General features: G+C 40.0%; 3 protein-coding genes across 3 annotated transcripts in view; 1 reads left to right on the top strand and 2 right to left on the bottom strand.

Annotated features, from left to right (window-relative positions):
* rassf4a (Ras association domain family member 4a) overlaps positions 1-10,845 on the bottom strand; it is a 30,512-nt gene extending 19,667 nt beyond the window's left edge. The window contains exons 1-2 of the mRNA XM_020642928.3: positions 10,706-10,845; positions 118-186 (exon numbers count right to left, since the gene is read on the bottom strand). Of these exons, the coding sequence (XP_020498584.1) occupies positions 118-170 (53 nt within the window). The 5' untranslated portion in view covers positions 171-186; positions 10,706-10,845. The remainder of the gene's footprint in view (positions 1-117; positions 187-10,705) is intronic.
* Positions 2,476-4,856, top strand: LOC109990741 (C-X-C motif chemokine 10). The gene is made up of 4 exons (XM_020642929.3): positions 2,476-2,584; positions 3,045-3,174; positions 3,296-3,379; positions 4,294-4,856. Exons 1-4 carry the CDS (start codon positions 2,518-2,520, stop codon positions 4,424-4,426), a joined length of 414 nt encoding a protein of 137 aa, XP_020498585.1. The 5' UTR covers positions 2,476-2,517; the 3' UTR covers positions 4,427-4,856.
* Positions 10,846-13,611: 2,766 nt separating the features above from the next.
* On the bottom strand, positions 13,612-22,048 carry tmem72 (transmembrane protein 72). The gene is made up of 5 exons (XM_020642926.3): positions 21,706-22,048; positions 18,180-18,246; positions 15,600-15,671; positions 14,635-14,774; positions 13,612-14,244 (listed from the first exon to the last, which is right to left on the bottom strand). Exons 1-5 carry the CDS (start codon positions 21,779-21,781, stop codon positions 13,802-13,804), a joined length of 798 nt encoding a protein of 265 aa, XP_020498582.3. The 5' UTR covers positions 21,782-22,048; the 3' UTR covers positions 13,612-13,801.
* Between the last annotated feature and the right edge of the window lie 490 nt (positions 22,049-22,538).

The raw sequence follows: 22,538 nt of genomic DNA, 5'->3' as shown, positions 1-22,538 counted from the left end.
GCACTTACAGCTCTGACACAATGCAAACAAGGAAGACATTTAATACATGTAATCCCCACTTTGACTTTACTTTACTGTGCCTGAAAACTGTGCAGTGAGTGAACTTAAAGATCTTACTTTAGTATCAGCTTCTCCTCGCTGAGCTTCACGTGGGTCTGACGCTCATCCATTTTGACTCAAGCAAAGCTGTAGCAAAAAAAAAAGAGACAAACATTATAAATAACATAAAGATATTGACTTAGTATGAGTATTACATGTTGATTTCATTATTCCAAGACAGAAAATTCATTTGAACTTGAGAAAGAGACGGAAAAGCCGATAACAAAAGCAGTGATTGATAAAAATCTTTATGCCCAAAAGGGGGGGTGTAACATGTCATTACTGGTGAAATTTGAGCACTAAAATATTTATTTGATTGAATGCTGTTGAATAAACTGCTCCTGTGGGAAAATCAGGAAAATCACATGATGTTGTTGACACAGCGCCAGCGGAGTGATAGAGGTAACATGTTGTGGCAAAGCCCCGCACACTCAGTTCCATTTTATTTATATTTCACCTTTCTAACAGACACGCAGCACAAAGAGCTCCAGTTAGGAATAAAGATGGAAAATTAAAACTAAAAAGAAATTCCACCTAAGATGCAATAAGACAAAAGACATAAACAATATAAATTAAGAAGTTCATTAAAATTTTATCATATCAAGTCAAACGTCTTTATAAAGCACGTTTCTAAACAACTCACTTTGGCCAAAGTGCTGTACAAACAAGGCAGCAGTCCAATATAAGAATAAAACAGGTAAGAGCAGCAGTAAAACTATAGACAAGAATTTCCGGACGACATAAAAAGTAGGAAGTCTTGAATTTAACACCATCAAGGAGAGATCTTGCCACTGTGCAGTTCTTATAAATGCAAAGTTATGTTCTATGCTGATGACAATGTTGTTAGTTTATCAAGTGGTTGGTCCTTAAAATCATCCTTTGGGCAACATGAATGGATTATTGCAATCAACATTTGAGTTGCTTTGAGTCTGCTCCTGTAGTGTGGGACTGACAGAATTGTTATTCTCAGAGCCTTTAAAGTCATTTTTATTACTATTTTATCGATCTAAACAAACATCTAGACGTCTGTCAGTACTATGCTTTTCTACCAACACTCTCTCAGACAGCAGGATTCAATTCAATCATAGTAAACAAACCACAGTTAAAGACTACTGCTGCTGGACTATTTCATATCCTATAGTGAGCAGCGAAGGTTTGATCCCCTCTGTTTTGAAAAGTCTGGATCTAGGACTTTTAAATGGTAAATGGACTTGAGCTTGTAAAGCGCTTTTACAACGCAAGTCCACCTCCACATTTACACACTGCAGAGGATGCTATGTAAATTGGCCATCTGTATAACTAATCCCATTCATATACATTTACACACTGCAGACGAAGCAGCAAGGTCAATTTGAGATTAAGTGTCTTGCCGAAGGACACATAAGTGGACCTGTAGGTGCAGGAGCTTGGGATCAAACTCCCTACTTTACGGTGGAGAGTTGACCGACTCTACCACTGAGTCACAGCCGCAAGTGCAACTGGTTGGTCAATCTAAGTGTTTTAACTGGAGTATGATACTGTTAGGAGACCAACAAGATAAGAATGTGGATTTCCATTTAAAACCTTAAAAACAAAATCAACATAATCTTAAAATCCATCCTGATTGACTTAGAATTGTTTGATTGAATTGAACACCGGAGAAAAAAAACTTCAAAAATAGTCTGACTCAGGTTGTAGCGTTCCTTTCGATTTTAAAGCCGGATTAGAGAGCATTTTTGTGACTCAGTGGTGGAGCTGGTTGTCCTTCAATCTGAAGATTAGCTGTTCTATCTCCATTTCCTGCACTTCCACATGTTTATCCCTTGGGCGAGACGTTGAACCCTAAAACTCCAGATTGCATGTCGACGTGTGTGATTGGGTTCATGTGACATGTAGTGTAAAAGCTCTTAAAGTGGTCAGAGGACTAAAAGAGTGCTGAATAAGACAGTCCATTTACCATGGATCAAATCATTCATTTCCTTGTAAAAAAAAAAAAAAAAAAAAAAAAGAGCAGAGGCAACTTTTGTTTTCATTCAAGGATTACTCTTTCAATTAAGATATTAAGATGGTCATCTTGTAGACAGTTTGCATCATACAAATTATTAGAAACATGACTCAGCCAAGTGTAGCCTCTGACAACATTTCAGAGGAAAAGTCTGCAGAGTCAGTTTCCATTGTCTGCATTTTGCACACTAAAAGAAAAGGGAAACCTATTAATCACTGTTGTGTCCTTCTGGGTGTCAAGACAAGAGAGTTCCAGAGCAATGGGGTCCCTGCATCCCAAATTCCTGAGTCCTAAAATGTTGAAGGGAAAGTGCTGGGGAATTTCCTGGTTTGGAAAGCCCGTCGTGAGTGTGTGGGAGGAGGGGGGAGGAGCATGGCCTATAAAGGAGCACACATGCTGAGGGGCTCAGTGTGAACGCTCTGCTCGTATCCAGGATGAAGCTGTCTCTCCAGTCTGTGTGTCCGCTCGCCTTCCTGAGCCTCTGCTGTGTGCTCATCGCAGGTAAAGACCCATGGATTATTCTTACACCTGTTTTTTATCATGGACAAAGAAGTGCTTCATAAACATAAGGGGGGAAGAGACAGCTCAGACAACTTAAATATGACTGATTAAGGGAAACATAAGAAGTAAAAGGTGTAATTACTGTAATACATTCTTATAAAGGGGATGGCTGATACACATAATCAGTGAGAAGTTTCAGGCACTTTAATACTTTTTTGTTTTTCTGAAAACTACGAGTTCAAATAGATACATAAAGCTAATTTTAAAGGGAATATCTGCTATGAAATGAAATAATTAGTACAAGTTTGATACTCTAGGGGTTGGGATTGAAGTTTTTCTTTCTACAAAGCTGTCTGAGCATGTGAACCTGCAGTAACTAAACCCCTGCTCGTGTCGCACTGTATCTAATTAACCTGTTAATCCTGTTATCGTGTCTGTGTGTGTGTGTGTGCGCGTGCAGTGAGAGAGTCAGATGGCACGTTCGTCCCTGGGAGATGTCAGTGTCCAGAAACACAAAACGGAGTCAGGGGGCAGCTGAAAGATCTCAGTGTCTACCAGAAGAGCGCCAGCTGTAATAGAATCACAGTGATGTGAGTATCACATCCTGCATGCACACGCACGCACGCACACGCACACGCACACACACACAATTAAAACAACACACGTGCACACCTGAGTGAGATTTAATGTGATGTTGCACGTGTTTTTCAGAGTGACACTGAAGAGCAACAATGAGACGAGGTGTCTGAATCCAGACTCTCCGGTTGGCAAACAGCTGGTCCGCTGCTGGAACAGGTAAGAGCACTTACCAATTAAACTATTGTTAACTTGTAGACAATACTATTAAGAGAATGTATGGCAACTTTGTCATGAAAACTTTTGTTCTTTAAGGGTTTTATAAGCCTAAGAAATTCAGGATACCATGCAATCTTTAAATTCAGGTTACAAAATGAAAAACACCAAAATGCAGTATTCTTATTACAGAAATGTTGCACAATAGTGGAGCAGAGTGTCCTTGTCGGTTTAGGAGGGGTTCATATTTCCTGTAAATACAGTCAACATTGTCGTATCTGTTGCCAAGCCAGCTCTTGTCCTAACAAAACACCTAACTGGGCGGTTATCTTTCCACCAAATATTTTTGCTGCTCCTGAAACAGAAAACAACGTCAGCTATAGTCCTTTAAACTGGGAGCTCAGTTTATGTTACATCGTTAATTATCCATTTTTTTTTTAAGTTTCCGGACTCTATTTATGTAATTAGGTGCAAAATATTAAAGCTTTATGAGCCATTTCTAGCATAAACCAAATATTTAACCATTTTACCTGTGAGTAACTCTGGTTTTGTGTTGATTTTGTCACTCCTGTGGTCAAAGAGCTAAATCTTATCTCTTGTATGACGTGTGTGTTTTTCTTTTGTCAATCAAATGCATCACTCATTGTGAATATTTACAACACTATGAAACAATTTCAAGACAGACAGCTTCTGCAGTGCATTTCAAATTGCAATTATAGAAATAGATATCACGCCTCTGATGGTCTCGTTTGTTTTTGTAGGTCCTGTAGAGGCCTCAGTTTTGGTAAAACTTGTCAAAGGGGCTTAGAAGTGTTTTAACTTGTTTCAATCAACAAGTAATCCTTGTCTGGCTGCAGGAGGATCATACCACAGCTCTACCTTCAGGCTAAGTGTTTGTTCCGCTCTTTGTTTTCTAGATCTCAGAATTTGGGAAGGGATGCAAAACTGTGCCTGAGGAGGAGAAGAAAAGGAAGAGGAGGTCAGAGCCAGAGGAGTCGACAGAGGAGCCGAGGTCTTGGCAGGAAATCCTCATCCTCTAACTCTCAGTAGTCGACCCGCCAGACACCCGATCCAAAGCTACTGTGAAGAGAGAAGTGTGCACACGCAAACTGTTGCTATACTCTTTTGGAGTCTGGGCCCTCAGTGGCCAATAAAAGGAACAGCACGCTACCACTTTTTTCTTCCTATAAATGTCACTCTGCTCCAGCATCAGGCTCCCCTAAAGTTTTTTTTTCTTTCTGGGGTGTAAATCAAAGTCTCCTTCTGTGCAGGGAGCAGGGGAGTGATTGTCTCTGAGCAAATGACTGATGTGATGTTAAACACTAAGCCCTGGAGGCTAGTCATAAATGTTAACAGTTATAACACTGTTGAATGGTCAATGTAATGTCTACGCAAAGCTAACAGAAGACACTATGTTTTTGTATTTATTTTTATATGCATAAAGACTTTGTTTTGTTAATAAATACGACAAAAAAAAGTTTTCGACTCTTTGTGCCATTTCTTGTAAAACACTCCTGATTCCCTTTAGAAGCAGAGGATGGGAGACATGATTTCTTGGCAGGATATGAGAGGTCATCTAAGCCACAGCCTCAGCTTTAGTTAATAAACTACAGGATGTGAGTCAGCGTCGGTCACCGAGCAAACAAGTCTCACTGAAAACATCTGAACAAATATGTCACAGCTAAAACAGTGACTAACTATTGGCTCTGTTATCAAATGCATGTCTTTACATTTAAGCAGATCGCCACTTAATGTAAAAGAATTAGCTTGATGTGTTTTGTAAAACTTAACCAATTAACTGACTTTGCATACCAGAGGTTATATATGCTTTTATGGCCTTTCATTGTTGCTCAGTTAAGGTCGATCGCCTTGGTGATGAGGGCGTGGAGAGGTGAAAGCGGGTGTTTTATGATGCCGACTCACCAGCTGAGATTTCTTGTAAATCATGTGACACGACAGAGAGAGAAAAAAAAGACAGAAAACACACACACACTGAGGCTTCTCCCGGGCACACATATCAATTCTGGGTAATGGAAAGTTAACAGTCAGTGCATGTGTTAACCTGTTTTGTGTGTTGTTGTTTTTTTACCTTAAACCGCCTTTGGCAAAGACTTGGACTCTTGAAAAACTGATATGTGATCCTTTATCAGTGAAAGCTTGACTGCACACGGTGGTAAAATGGAAAGTGAAAGTAAACTGCTTAACAAAGGGCTTCTTTGAAGACGGTCAGTTAAGGTCTTCAAGGGACTTTTCCATATTTGGTTTGTTATCAGGATTACAATCAGAGCAGACCTTTCAGGTTACATATTTATCTTGTATTATTATGAGGATCAGTTGACAGCTGTACGGACATGTGCTGCTGGTATGCGAGCAAAAGGTACCTCCTTAGAAAACAATCTAACTAGTACTTTGTATTTGACATTTGGCAGCTATTTACTCTGCAGATTTCTACAAGCCACAACAATCTAGACCTGTTCTGAGTTGTTCTATTAGAACTTCTTATCAATAATGACAAATGAAATGTCATTTTAATGGATAACAGTATCAAAATGATCGTATCCAATCACGGTATACAAAAAACTTAAATATATAGAGCACCAAGCGCGGTGATTCTGCTGCCAAATGAATACTTTACTATTAATTTTAACGATCTTATTTGGGCATGTAAGCCTTTATAGAGAGACAGGACAGTAGATAGAGTCAGAAATCAGAAAGAGAGAGAGTCAGGAACGACATGCAGGAAAGGAGCCACAGGTCAGATTTGAACCCGCTACATGGCTATAGCCTCCGTACATAGGGTGCGCTGACTAACTGCTAAGCCATCGGCACCCTGACTACTTCTAATTCAGATAGTTTTGAATCTTTTCAGCACACAGGGGGTTTTCAGCACAGGTACATCTTTATATATAATCTGAACATATTCCTAGAAAAAGAGAAGACAAAAAAGCAGGAGGAGGATGTTTCTGTTATCTGTTATGATTTTCTTTTTTTTCAAATTAGTCCATAAAAGATTGCCTTACTTTCTCTCTTAGTGACAATTTATCTTCTTTAGCTGATGTATTTTAATGCATCTTTTAGCAAGTTAAAGATAGAGTCAGAAGCATTTTCCTAAAAAAAATAAGTAGTGTATAACATGTGAGAAATTCTGTTTATTTGATGGATTTGCCCCTTGAGATGAACCATCTCGTTTTCGAGGGGGGTCCAACACAAAAACACAACAGTACAGTGTGATACAGACAGTCAGTACACACATAAACATAAAGGCTCTCAAACACCCATCCGCCCACGTATCCCTCCCGCAAAGCCACAGCACCCACACAAAGTCATCAGAGGTAGATGCACATAGTGACATAAGGTATTAGAGGGGTAAGAAGACGTTACCATTAGAAGCAGCAACATAGTTTTGTGAGAAAAGGTAGCAGTGACTTCTTAAAACTGTGTAGTGAATTTATTGTTCTGATGTTTATAGATCGTTCCAGTCAGAGGGAGCTTTGTAGTTGAATGCTCGTCTGCCGATTTCTTTATTGGTTTTGGGAACAAGAAAAAAAAGGCAACTGAGTATGTCTTGGTGTTAAATGTTGTTTTCAATAAGAGGGAAAATTGAAGTGGATACATTTGAAAATATATACAAAAATATAAGTCTTTATGTTACAAAAATTTTCACGTTTTGTTGTGGCGGCGGGGAGTGGATGTGTTTCTCTCAGCCAATGACAGTGCACAGATGAGTTTTGGAGTGAATACATTCAGCCATTTGATGCCATTCAAACTGGAAAATATTGCAGACTCGGATGTAGCGGCAAAGAAGAGATCATATTGAGGCCGTGGAGTTGGCCTGCGTACTGTTGGACAGGCAGGTGCCAAACACTGGTGGCTACCTTCCTAAATGATCAGATTTTCTATTACAACAAATGTAATATTCTCAGGTAGCTTACAATGTAGGTCAGCATATCTGCTAACCCTTCAGTGGGCGTTCGCTTCAATGAGCCCAGGAGGAGAGGCCCAATTTGAATGTTGTGTTTTCAGACTGTAATGAACATTTAGTACTGACTTCCTTTACAGTAAGTGAGCCGGTTGGTTTTTCTGTTTTTAACTCAGGTAAATTGATCTTTGTGCTAACAATGTCATAAAGTGTATCACTTTGTTTTGTGTGTCGCTCCACAGCAGCCCTCACTCTATACCACTGTGTCAGGTTTCATGTGGTACTTGTTGGTACTTTGAAGAATATTTTTTTAATAATAATGATTTAGCATACATATGTCCTGCATATTTTAGCATGCAGTACAGGATTATTAAAAGTATTTTTAAACCATTTACTAAATTTAGAACCAAAAATAAATGTGCACGAGTAAATGATTAATACACTTTTTAAGTTGTGTTAAGTTTAAAGATTAAAGTATATTGCTTTAATCAGTGTGATAAGAAATCTGTGGTCATCTTGTCTTTGTGGTTGAAAGATAAAACACAAAGTCAAATATATTTATTGACATTATCTACTCAAAGACTCAAACAGTAGGAGTACAAAAGGGAAATAAAAACTCCTGAACACTTTTTTAACTCTCTAACGGTCACTGACAGTTTCACAGGATTTGTTTGCACAGTATCTAAAATATCTCTAACCGTCTACAGTCACGTTGTTGGTGCTGTAATGCTGCCATCTGCTGTTCAAAACACTCTCTACAGGAACTTTAACTGTGAATGTCAAGCAGCACTGCTCAGCCTGCTTCAGAGAGAAGAGACTCTTATCTCACTTTTAAAGGATTATGATCTCTGACACCACCTGCAGGAAAAAAGCTGAATAAATGTATTTACCCCACCGTGCTGAATACTGGTGGGTACCATCACTACTATCTCCCCTTAGCTGCAGTGCATCATTTGATTATGTGATTAAAAAAATCAGGTTTATCAGTTAAAATAATACAATTATTACACAGTGGCTGAATACCTGAGCGCTGTGACTGATCCCAAACTGAGGAAATGTTTGATGATGTTAAGACTCAGTGAGAACGGTCTCGCCATCGAGAGAGGACGCCACAGACAGACTCTGCACCTGAACAGAACTGCAACTTTTTAACTACCTGTCCGCTGTACCAGGACATCATAGACACTTACGCACAAAAAGTAATGTAACTTCAAGAACACTGACCTCGTCTACCTGCTGTGTGAGCTAAATGGATGTGCAAACACTGCAGCACGTTATGTGAGCTGCTGGGAACGCCAAAGAGCGACAAACAGCTCGAAAACCGCAATCAACAATACAGTAAGTATCCGTGTATCACTGCACCATCATGTGCACTGCTCTGTATACAACTGAACATGAACACAGACCAAAGAGCTGTAAATACACTTTTGTTTAAACTAGAAAACAACGGAAGAAAGTTAAAACTATTTCCACGTTTTAAAAATATGTTTTTTTTCCATCTTATCCTAAGTTATCCGTACACATCTGTATATATTCAAAGAGCAAAGTTACATTTTCAACATACAGTATATTTTTAAGTCAAACACACTGTTTTTATTTATAAACCTTTTGTAAAACTGTAATCCTGCACAGCTTTGTTACTTTAAAATTTCATTTGTGTTATTCTGTGGTTGTACTAAATCTTGTTTTTGATTTTCACTTTTTCTCTAGCAATGCAAGCGTATGTTTCCCATTCCAATAAAGCCCTTTTGAATTTAACTGTAATCATATGTGACCAATTGAATTCCCCTGCTCCATTTTTTTTTTTACTCCGCTACAGACACAGTCATAAAGATCTTGACTTAAGTTCCTCAAACTGCGGCGAGTTTGTTTCACTGGGATTCAAAGCTGCCTTTGAGCGGTAGAGTCTGTCGCCTCTCAACCAGAAGGTCGGGGGTTCCATCCCCTGCTCCTGCAGCACGTGTCAAAGTGACCTTGGGTAAGTCACTGAATCCCAGATTTCTCCTGCTGATAAATCAGCAGCATGTGAATGTGTATGAATGGATTGGTCAATAAACAGAAAATAGATTGATGGATATTATAGCAGCCTCTGCCGTCAGTGTGTGAACGTGTAGGTGTGACCTGTGTTGTAGTGCTTTGATGAGTCAGAAGGCTTTAAAGTGGTACAAGCTCAAGTCCATACCATTCTTTTGCATTTCCTGCAGCTGAAAAAGAAGTTACTGAAAGAAAAAAAAAATGCTTACGTGAGCAAACATCCTCGCCACAAAAACCAGGAAACACAGACTGCCCGCTGCAGACCACAGCAGTCTGACTGGGAAGTGATCTCACAGATATGAGCTGCAATTTACTGGGCACAATATGCAGACTTTAAGTCGCTCATACTTCGTCTTTCAGGTTATTTTTCTTGCACAGCTGCACATATTACATTCACACAGCTACTTAGCTTTAGACCTTTAGCCAGACATAAAAACTCCAGGATTGTTGCATTAATTACTGGTGTTATAGCTTTAATTATTGGTAGCCCTCCCTTCCTTTAATGACCTGTGTCCACCTCCACTTTCATCCAGGGAAAGTGCTGACAATGTGGCCGCATAATGGGATGGTCAGTCTATCTCTGATACATATTCATACACAATAATGGCTGCATAAATATTCCATTACTTAAAGATTCCCTGTCTCTCACCATTATTATGAATTATTCAGCCCTGCACATGGCTGCACAGGAGATGGACCAAAGGCTTAGAGAAGATAGGGGTCACTCTATAGAAGAGGGGGGGAGCGCTCAGATTTGGGCTCATTTACATAATCTTCCCCTCTCTTCCCTTCTCCTTTCTTGTGACTAAATTGCGGCTGTACCTCTGAGTGTAAGCGCCCTCCATGGACAAAGAAGCTCCACTGCTTCTTGGTCTGCTAATTGGTTTGATCATCGCGAGATTCGTATCCAATTATCGCACCTAATCTGGCAGCTGCGCCCAAAGACAATCCATCCCCATGCGTAAAAATGCAGCAGGAGTGCTCTCTCCAATTGACGCACAATCCCAAATGTAGCACAACCCATTTTTCATATTGAAAGAAATCACTATGAGGATAAATGTATTTACCAGCAAACCCTCTCCTGAAGATTTATCTACCTCTATCGCAGCTACACAATGACCGTGTAGTGGTTTTTTTTGAGGAGTACAGCAGGTTAAATTGCACGAAAAATAAAAGTTTACAACCCAGTCACAACTGCATCAACATCCCTCAACACACAACACTCATACACCGTTAGAAACCAACTTCAAGCATCTAGTTACCAAGGCATTGTGTTGATTTCAGTGTTAATACGCATGATTCCCTCGCTTAAGTTCTTCCCTTCTTGATCTTAAAAAAAAAAAACCTTTCTTAAATGTGTTCAGTTTGATTCTTACCATATCAGAGCGCGTCCTCCGTGCTCTTCTTCCGTGTATCCAGCAGCGATGTATCCCGCTTATCTTCCAGTCTTCATGCCTCCCCGGCCGAGCGGTATTCAGAGCTGGAAGATAAAACTGACAACAGGACGATCCAGTAGCAATCAGCGCTGATACGTCTCGGCCAATCATCGTTGAGGAAGGGCGGGGCGAACAGAGCCATGGTCGTATTTTACCTCTCCCTCTCCTCCTGAGTGATCAAGGTGCCTCTCAGAGCTGCTCCTCCTCATCCTTATAAACCTCTGAAGGGTCTTTAAATCTTTTAACGACACAAAGAAAGAAAAAAATGATCATCTCAGAAAAACCTGTTTAACAGACTTTGTTAGTTTAAAGAACAATTTGCAGGAAAACTTAAGTAAGGTTACATTGGATTGTTTTCTTTGGATGCACTTAAACGTCCAATTTTGTATCTTGGAAATGTAATTTTATCATTTTTATATTACTGTGGGAACAATTTATAGCAATATAAGTGAATGCATTGGACTAGATAGGGACAGAGAGAATTACAGAATAATTAAACATAATCAAAGCAGATATAAAACACACAAAGAGAGAAAGAAGAACATAAGATGATGCATCTCAAGGTTGTTGTTTTTTTAAAATTCAGATTCAAATGTATTGTCCTCCTGCACAGCTGCACGCTGAGAACAAAATATTCTGAAACTACACCCATGTCACGTCTTGAAACATTAGTTAATAGATGTTTTCTGTGTGGTTAAAGGATTTCTCTAATCTTATTGAGTACGATGCTGATTTAAGTTGAATTTTTGTGTTAACTGCTAAGGTTTTTATATTCTGTACACTACCTGATTTTTTTTGCATTATGTGCTTTAAACAGCTTTTGTGTTGTATCTCATTTTATAATCCCACCTGCATGAAAAACAGAAAACAGAACCAGAGCTTCCTCACTGAGTCTCCCTTCACATCTTTCAGTGACTACAAACGGTCATAAACACTCAGGTTTTATATCATAATTATAGATGGTTGATTATTCTGTTGTGGACAGGAGGGTAAAGGACTAACCTAACTTCAAATGTATATTGAGGGCTGATTTGAGTTATATATTACAGTAGTATGTTATATGTGGGATAACTTCATTTATTTAGTTCTTTTGTTTTCATTCTATTCGATGCTTTATTTTATATCCTCGTCCATTTGTGCTTTTTGAATAGTTTAAATAGTTTTAAGTAAAAGCCATTTAAACAAATACAGTAATTATCATACTAAATACTCAACTCTCCACATTTAGCATATTCAGTGATAATCAAATCTCATTTCTTAAGCACAGCCTCCTCTCTAGCACCTATCCTGTTTTTTTCCAGCTCAGCGCTAAAGGAAGAAGCCCATTCGACCTGATAAGATTTCTCCCCCCATCCTGTTTTTGAGCCTGGACCTGCCATCTAGGAAACTATTGTAGGGTGGAAACACAAACTGTAGGAAGTCTCTCTCTCTCTCTCTCTCTCTCTCTCTCTCTCTCCGTCTGTCTATATGAATAGAATTTATGATTTTCAACCTGCATAAAGAGGAAGTAAGTTGTCCCAGCAGCTGAACAACTTCCCCCCACAGAGAACAGCTCATTCTGAAGGATGAGGATATGAACATTTATGGAAGTGGACTGGAACAACTGACGTTCTTTTCCTGTCTTTTGTTTGTAATCGGTCACTGTGCTAATCGACCAGAGATCTTTGTGAAGAGGATAATACGCTCCTGATTATGGCCCAATGAGCAACAAAACTGTGGACAAAGACTCGCTGTTCTCCCCATTAAACACCAGAACATCTTCAGAGGACTCCAGAGGACTCACACTCCCGGCGACACCACATCGCCTCCGGGAGTGTAATGTGTGTCAACTATATGGAGAATAACCCAGTTGTTTAACCTTAAGGCTATTTATGTGTGTGTCTGCTGTCTGACCCCGGCTCGCACTGAGGTGCCCTCTGATGAATGAGCCTCTCTGCTTCTATCGATTCTCTCTTTAGCTTTGATGCTGCAGACAGATTGCCTCTTAGGGCTACATACAGTTTTATATCTGCAGCTCAGTGAACAAAAGAATGAGGAATACAGTGTGTGTGTGTGTGTGTGTGTGTGTGTGTGTGTGTTGACAGAAAACAGTATTGATTTACAACATGAACAAAAGAGGATTGTCTGTATGGAGAAGTGTTTTCTTGGTCACATGATGAAAAAAAAGGAAAAACAAATGCAAATGCAGGGTTTTTTCTTATGACAAATATGCTAATTTTAAGGTGATTTAAAGAGCTGGACTCTTAAAAAAACACCTTATAAACATTATCAATGTGTAATTGCACAATATGAATAGATCATTTATGCATATTTTACATTTTTGATGTGCTTTTCCCCTTGAAACGTAGGTCTATGGTGGGTGATCTGATCTTTCTTTTCTCATCACCATAATACATGAGCACTCCTCCCCGAGCTTCGTTTCCATGGTCACCGCTCTCACACGACAAACACACAAAAGAGGAGACTTGAATGTGGCTAACACAAGCACCTGCACAGGCTCCAATGCCTACTTCTCTCAGCCACACATTTGATTTCCTCTGACGCTGAACGAGTGAAACAGTTGATCTAATTTATCACCTCATGAATAATGCATGCAGCCGTAACTGGATTGGATTGTCCTCTGCATTCACTGTCTGCTTGTCAATCAGTGCCGGCTTTGGATTAAAAAAAAAAAAAAGAACAGGCAATCTGACTAAAAGCAACCACATGCATGCACATGTAGGCACAAATGCTTTAATTTTTCTGAATTATTTTGTACAAATAGATCTTTTTGGAGTAGAAAAATATAAAAATCAGTAGAAAATTAACTTCCAAAATCTAATAATCTTCATATTTTTGTTGTGCAATTACATAAAAGGATACAGAACCTTATTTCTCAACACATTTAAAAATGATCAAAAGTCTTAATTTGTCTGGTTAAATGTTCTATAAATGTCTTTTCAGCTTTAAGTCCACCCTGAAGTAGCACCAGTGAGTGGTATGAGGACATTACACACACTTTCCTTTATGTGACGTTGGTAAGAAGCCGAGAAACGTTCAGGCAGAAATCATAGGCGCAGTGTCTGAGGTGGTGTCTGCCTCTGGCTCACAGTATCCGTCCATCTCCTCCATCTCTCTCTCCACCGGCTCCTCCCTCCCTCTGAAGCACGCCAGTCCCCTCTCCTTCCACCTCCTCCTCTCTCTGTCTGAGTCTTTAGGTGCCGTCGTCTGCTGCAGCTCCAGCATGGCCTGCGCGCTCTCTTCTCTCTCTGCCGGGCCGAGGCAGCGGTCTCTGGTCGTGAGAGCAGGTTCTCCTCCTTTCCTCCCCGTCATCATGTGGAAGAATGAGAAAGAGGTTGCGTCTGTGGCTGCTCCCTCCGTCACACACACGGTGGTCGGGACTTGGTCGCTGTGATTCTCCTGTGACCTTTTGGCACACTTGTTCTTCGTTTTCTTGCTCAGAATGAAGTTGAAAGAGGCCGTCACCAGAAGCATTGTCCCTGCAATCAGAAACACTATTTTATTTCTATTCTCTTTTTACCTTTTTACACAGAAGACATTTTGACATGATAGTCCCCAGGCCAGTATGGGGCCCCGAGGGCTGACAAACTTTAAACCAAAGCAGTGTCTCAAAAGGTGCAAAATTTGCAATGACAGTAGGAAACACCCCCTAAGTGACCCCATCTGACAGCACTCACTCATATAATACTAAATGACTGAATGGATATGGGGGAATTGTGTTGATGTCAGATTATGGGACGAACGCTGTTTGGAGGGGCCCCTTGTACATTTTTGCCTCGGGGCCCAACAGACTCCAGAATCCCCACTGGACTTGGTTTGAACTATCTGTTGTATAGTTATCAATACTGGACCAGAAGGCATTATTTCACCTGGGATGACGGCATGCCACACCAGCACGGGGTGCAGGAAACAGACCACTGACATTATGGAGTAGTAGAGGAACTTATGGAAGCCTCCGACGTGAGCCATCTTCCCCCACAGCACAAAGATCTGCCAGTCTGGAGGACAGCTGGAGAGGAGAAACAAGAATTCATAAAAATGCTTTCACCAAATCACAAAACAAGGGTTCAATTTAAAATATATTTCACCCACACCTTTGTGCAATTTAAAAGCAAAAGACTCTTTTTAATGCAATTTTTGATTAAACTATGTGAGTTTTATGTTTGTCATTGTAAAAAGAAAGTGGCTGTATTGCCGTGTTGTCACAATTTGGTTTGTGAGCCGTCCTTCGAAACCTCAATTCTGCATTTTAAAGGTCAACATGTGACCTTTGTGTTGTTTTTGGAAACATAAGTGAACATTTTTGAACAACATGGTGGATATTCATCTTGATGTCCTTATCTTGATTAGTCAGCTAAGTTAGCCTTTCCTAAATCACAGGTATCAAACCTTAATGAACACCCTGCATTGTCCTCTATACTCTAAATGAAACTGATTTTTTTTAAACATCTTTCTGTATAAAGAAGACTTGTACTACTGATAGAGTCCATAAACCCATCAGGAACACTGACTACTGACTTGATAAATCTACTGAGAAGCGGAGTCGTTTGCTCATCTGGTTTTAAACAATTGGCATCCAGTGGTGACGCGCCCCCTGCTGGCCAATAAAAAGAATGCAGAATAAAGGCACATCTGCATTCACTTTGAAAACTAGAGGCTACAAAGGCTGTATATACAAATCAAATCCATCTTTGGATCAAAGTTTGGGACCTGATTTGCACCTGACAAAGTTCACAGTTTGTTAAAAACAAACGTCGACAATTATAGCTTCTGTTTGTGAACATCCCTCCATGTACTCATGCTGCAGATGTTGTGACGAGTGTTGTGTACTCACGGCAAACACATGAACAGAAGAGTATCCAGGAAATAGGCCAGCTCAAACAACATGATGCCAACAGACGACACGCTGGAGGAGAAACAAGTTCAGAGTCAGTTGAAAGTGATAAAGTCTGTTTCTAAATTCTGTAACTTTGTGTAAATATGTCAGCTTCTGTGTATTTTATTAAGGGCTGTGGGTGAAGGTTGAAATCCCTTAATGTGAAAAATGTGGGTAGAATAGAAATAACTCAAGGGTTTTTTCTTTGCCCGGTTGTTGCTGCAGTAGATGCCCCCTCCGTTTATATAATCTGACAACCATCTCATCCGGTGATCCAGAAAAAAATACCAGAGGACTGCGCTCTCTGGAGAGTTATCTCTGAGTTGTGCGTTTCTGTTTTGTGTGTTTGTGAGTGTAGCGTTCATCTGAATTTGTGTGAACTCTCAGAATAAACAGTCACACATCTCTGGGTCTCCTCTGGGAAATGTTTTTCCTGTCGCTCTGTGGGAGTTTGGATGTGAGCCTCATGAGATGATAAGAGGAAGGAGTGAAGGAGTCGTCTCCTCTTTGCCCTCTGCACCTCGCTCCATCTCTCCGACTCCTTCCAGACATCTCCTCACATCTCCTACTTTAGTGCGTTACACATTCCTTACCATATCACATCCAAAGAGGTTTGTTTGTGGCTCGGGTTTACTTTTAAGTAGGTTGCAGTCAGGAATGCTTTTGTGATTTAAATCCAAACAGGAGAGTCTGTAATACTCAACTCAAGTGTACAAACCTTGAGCTCCTTACATACATTTAGCCTAATTCATATAGGAGTAAACAGAAGGTATATGACTATGAACACAAGGGGTTGTGGATATCCTAGTGGTTATGTTGTACAGAGGGCCAAAAAGAATAACCACAAGACCAAAATTCACAACAGTAAATACAATTTTGAAAGACTGAAGAAATACAACAATGTGACATGGTCACAATGTTTAGAGAGGCGATAACAAATTATTTATCATAGACTTTTTTTTAGGAGCTAGGACAATGGATAATAGAGTCAGCAATGGGCGAGAGAAAGTTTGGGGAATGACATGCGGGAAAGGAGCCACAGGTCGGGTTCAAACCCGGCCGCTAGCCTGGATGACCACAGCCTCCATACACAGGGTGCACGCTATAACCACTACGCTCCCGGCGCCCCGACAAATGATTTTGAAATAAAGGTGGTTTCATTATGAATAAATCCTTGCAGGGTTTCTTGTCCCACTTGTTGGGCCTTTCTCAAACTGCTCCCTCCACATTCACACTCGGGCAGGACGTTTACTACGTCTGGTGACACACCCACAGCTGAATGCAGCACCATTTGTTGAGGTGGAGGAGATGAAAACAGCAGCAAGCTTTGGGTTGAACTCTGTTCACTTCCACAGACACTGTCCATGTTTTTAAGTTAAGGCAGACTCTTTAAAATGCCTCCACAATACAATTTTAAAAAATGACATATTTGGTGGTTTAACATCTTGTGGTTTCAATCTGCTGTTTATAAGATAATTATAGTTTCTGTTAGTCTCCGTATAAAACACTTCACAGTCAACAAAACCACATACCGTTTTCAAGACTAGAAAATTGTTAACTAGATCCTGATTATGATGAAAACATTTTTGATTTTAGGGTTTAACAACCCACTCTCACTCCTCCCTCAGAGGTTTGGGACAGAAATCAATGTGGCCTTTCACCAGGACACGCAAACTGAGTGGAAGTGTGTAAGGAGAGGGAGTAGGGAGTGTTTTGAGAAAGGCTCAGCTGTTTCTGTCCATGTCAACCATGTGTCTGTGTGATGTCATGTTTAGTTTGCAGTCAGACTGTTCAGGTGAGCTGCATCAGCCAGGGAGACACAGGTGTGCAGGGGGCGTCGCCTGGGGAACAAAGCCAGAGGGAGAAATGTTTGTGGAGATTTTTTTTCTGGGTGAAGAGGCCAGAGGAGCTCTGGGAGAAGCTCCTGTTTATGATATGTCCTCCTCCACATGAGAAGGAAAAGGAGATCTGTGATTTGGATGACAGTAACTATTGAGCTCATTTAAGGGGAACTCTCAAGTCCAGACTTAAAGAGCCTTAATATTAGGACTAGTGAGGTTGATTCTTTTTGGATATCTTTATTTTCCTTTTTGTATTATAATTAGTATTGTTATTATTAGAAATGCATTGCTTAGGACCTTTTTCCCACAGACTGGAGTGCATCCTTAAAGGGGAACATTTTACTTCAGTATTTTTCTTGGTTTATTTTTTTGTGATTTAAATGGCATCATAGTGAGCATTTAGTTTTTAACTATAGTGAGTTGTTTGGTATAATTTATTGTTTCCATGGTTATCAAGGCTTCACAACAAATGTACTACTTCCTTCCTTGTTTAAATACCAAACCAGATTTTATGAATGAAAGACGGTGGCTTTTTATAAAATGTTAGGAATCAAGGAATTAAAATCTGAAAAAAAGTAAACAAAAAAAGACACTTAAATCCACAGATAAAAATATTACCCAAGGATAAAGATTCAGACTCATAGACATTGACTAAAGACATAACTTCAAATCAGAGTCAGATTATAATCACACTTACAGTAAGTAGATGCCGAGGCTGCTGAATTCTCCTACTTGCAGGGTTTCCACTCCTACAGCACACAGCACTGACAAACAAACAAACAAAAATAAGTTACCTTTCTTTACTCTGGGAGAGAACAGTGAGCAGATCGTCCACCAGGTGTCAGACTTGGTTCATTTTTATAATGTTATTTGAAGGCAGGTATTTCCAGAAGAAGTTACACTGATCTAAACTTTGGTGATTGAGTTTAACCTTTTAAAATCTTGTGTTGCATCTTATTCCTGTGACCTGGTCTGATTGCTTTAAAGGATGTCGTTATTAAATTCTTGCTTTGGTCGTAGCTCTGATGTTTGAGGCAGTTGTGCGTGACTAATTTAAGTCCTGGCTGGAAACCATCGTCCTCTCATCATGCTTCAAAAAGTGACTGGAGCTGACCCGAAGTCACCCGCACTCCGGGGAAGAGTACTGAACTGGTGACACACGCTATATGAAGATGTCAGAGGAACACTTTAATGGCTGTAATTGTTTCCATCATCTTTACAACATTTTAGTAATGGCTTTCTCATGTATGTAATTATGGTATCACTGCTGGCAGGCTGGTAAAATTAATTAAGTGGACATGTAACAAATCACAGACACACACAGACACACACAGTGAAGTATCTTTTCATTCAGCACAATATACAGTTTATATGTCTGCATGTTACTCAATATACTCTGATCTGCTATGCACTGTGTTTTAAGCTGTGCAATATCTACATCTTTTTATTACTTGAAAGCTGGGGCGCTGGATAGCCTAGCCGTTATGTCACACACCCACTGTACAGAGGCTATAGTCCTCATCACAGCAGCCGTGGGTTTGAATCCGACCTCGGCCCATCGCTGCATCTCAACATTTCCTGTCTCTCTTCAGCTCTCCTATCCAAAGAAGGCAAAATGGCCAAATATACCTTTGTTAATTGAAAGCATGTCTTGATGTGTGAACGAGGATGCCTGAACGTCGTGCACTAAAGAGGTAGCACATCTTAACTTTATTGTACTTTGTATAATACAATAAAATAGGGCTGGGAAATATATCAAGTTTTTACAATATATCAATATATTTCCAAACAAGATATAAGGTAAGACAATATTATTTATATCGATATAGTTTATGTTGCTGTAAAATAACATCATATGTTTCTTCAGTAGAGCCGCAAGATCACCTATTTCAACTCTCAATGTCTGAGTGAAAGTCAAAAACCGCCTAAATAACAAAATACAAAGCTCTGTGACATTATTTAAAAATCATTTTATCTTATTTTATTTTACAGGGAGTGTATTTTCAAGTCATTTTTCATTACCATGGTGACATTGTGCAGCAGGCTGTTTACAAAAGTGCCTGTGTGACATTTGGCATTAGAAGTGACTTTGTTTTTGTTCTTCCTTTCAAAGAAAGAAAATTCTGCCATGTATGTCGTGTATCATCATGTAACTAAAAAAAAATATTGAAATATGATTTTTGTCCAGCCCTACAGAAAATACTTTCTATTTCTAACTTCCAGAGCAGCAACATTTCCTTTTTAGAAGCCTTAGTAGTTTATGGATGAAGAGGTCACTTGACGTCAAGGTTTATTGGTAGAGCTTCCTTTAGACTTAATTAATCACATAGGACAATATTGTTTTTATTCTTTTATCTTAATGTATTTTATGTAATGAAGGCACAGAGCTGCACAGCTGCAAAGAGGACACGCTGATTTATTCATGTTTTTCTACAAGATCTGCATTTACTGAATCCCTTCTGCCCTTCACCTCTGACCACTCTGTGATGGGTGAAGACAGGACAAATGACAGAGATGTATTAAGTGGTTTTATTCAATTAAAGCTAGTGGTTACATTAAATCAACAAGCATTTTGATATTAGTTAAAACGTTCCATACCACGACAGCAATCAGTAAATCAATTGAACTAAAAATTCAATTCAGGTCATCAGAAAGAGGTGACCTTTCTGCTTCTGGACAATCAGCATTTTCAGCGAGAGTTAGTGTCAAGACCGGACTAACCCAGACCAAGACATAACCAAGACGGGAGGGCCCCGAGACTGAGACAAGGCCGAGACATTTAGGGATCGAGACGGAATTAAGACCAAGAGAAAGGCAGGGCGAGACCAGGACAAGACCAAGACCATAAATATCACTGAAAAATCGTCATCTTGTATGATGTCGGACAGATCCAGTCGAGCTCATCTTCTCTATTTTTTTAGTTTTTAAGCTAAGCAAACAAGCTGCTACTAGAAAGTAGGACGGTAGGCAGATTTAAAGTAAGTGCTGATAGCACACATGCAACCCCGGATGGAACAATAGAAAAAGAGATGACAACAAAGTCTCTCAAATGTAAAGAAAAGCCTGTTTTATTAACCTGTGATGTATAAAAGAGGTAAACATGGTGAAGTGGTGATTGCCACTTAAACACATGGAAGCCATTTTTCTGTCCTGCTTAGAAGAAGCTCAAAGATAAAAATCTAGACCAGAGGGAAATCAAGGAGAGTGTAGGTTAAAGATTTCTGGTAGTTTATGGAGTGTGAGAGGAATTAACGCTGCATATAGACCGACTGGATCTTAACATATACATGCTCGTGCCTCGCAGCATGTTGGTCTGTGTGCAGAACACACACAGAGGCAGACAGGCCGACGCAGACATGCAGACAGACGCACACGTAGACATCCCATAAACACACACACACACACACACACATGTATAGAACACAATGCACTTAAAGCTCCTGTAAGTGTGAACGTACCACAGCTTGTGCTCACATAAGCTCAGCAACCCAGCTGGATGCACAGACTCGGTTTTGATGTGATGTGAGGCACATGTCTCTGGGTAAATGTTCAGTGTCTGCAGCTGTTTGAATTAAAGTGGAGGGGGGGGGGGGGGGTCCCATATTTTTTTAAAACAGGCTACAACAAGAGAGCAATCCCCCCCAGTTGTGATTTAATGTGGAGAAGAGAGCTGCGTGCGATGTGTCCCTGTGTGCGCAAGGAAAAGACAGGAGGAGGGACAACACTGGCGAGGTAATGCTTATGATATATATTATTTAGCAGAAAAGATATGATTTTATGTTCTTCCAGGTCGGATATACAGTTGGCACGCATCATAATCTGACCTTTCAACATCTTGGGTTTGTGAAGTATTTAAAAAAAGACCAGCTGGATAACCCTTCCCCTGCATGACAGCTTAAAAAAATTACAGATCCCGGGTGACAAAAGCTAATTCATCACAGACAAAGAGGCATAAATCAGCTTTAAAACAACAGGTTGCAACACTTCATAACAGTTTAGTTCATAAATAAAACTCCTTCCAAAACTTAAGTTGAATTTCAAGTCCTGTTTGGTATTTTTTGGATTTGTTTTATTCTCTGTCTGCAGAACTTAACAGAGGGAGTCTGTTCTGCATCTGCCTGTTTATCCATTAAACCAAATCCCACTCATGCTGAAACAATTTGTGATGCACATTTTATTTTAATTTTTGCATTCTTTTGTTTTTGTTTGTGCTTATTTCCTACCTGTTGCTGTAGAAACACCAAGAATCCTGCAGGAAAACTCCACAACAATCCAACAGACGCTCTCCAACTTCCCCATGACCTCGAACACTTTCCCTCGTCACTGTTTAAAGATGTAACCTTCACGCTGCAACACAACTATCAGAAATAGATTGTGACCTAGTAGATACGAAAACAGCATTCAAGATGCACGGTTACATGTCTGCTGGATGGATGATTGTTGGAGGAAAAAGCCAAAGTCTGAAAATCCATGAGTGCCATGATGTGGAGAGGCTGAAAGACTGGACCGGTTTACTTCAGAAAGGTTTGTGACTCAATGCCCCAAACGCGGCATTAACTGCTAATCAGTGTTACACATACACACAGAAAACACACACACACACACACACACACACACACACACACACACACACACACACACACACACAAACACACACACACAGAGTACCACTTTCAGCTGGCTTCTCAATCCGCCCTGTATGTCAAGGTGAAACTGTGCAGTTCCAGGTCATTTGTCTTTAGAGCTGGTTAAAGATTATCAGAGGAGATTTAATACAAATCTCACTCTCTCACTCACATACCTGCATTAACTGTAATCACAAATACTCAAAATCAGCAGGACTTTTCTTCCCAACCAACTTCGTTTTGTGATTCCATCTTGATGTGAGGAGTTGGGTATTTCTGTGGAATAAAACCTTCACTCAAACTGTATTTTGAAGGTCAAAGTCACACGTGCAGCTTCCAGTTTGGCATCATTTTATCAGAACGCGGTTTCAGTGAGAACGAGGGGTCATGATACAGGCTGCAGTTTGAGTGAGAAACCACAGGAATGCATG

This window comes from Labrus bergylta, chromosome 10 (genome assembly GCF_963930695.1).
Source record: "Labrus bergylta chromosome 10, fLabBer1.1, whole genome shotgun sequence".
NCBI lineage: Eukaryota > Metazoa > Chordata > Actinopteri > Labriformes > Labridae > Labrus > Labrus bergylta.
Note: the sequence above shows the minus strand (reverse complement) of the source record. Positions and strands in the feature narration are given on the sequence as shown.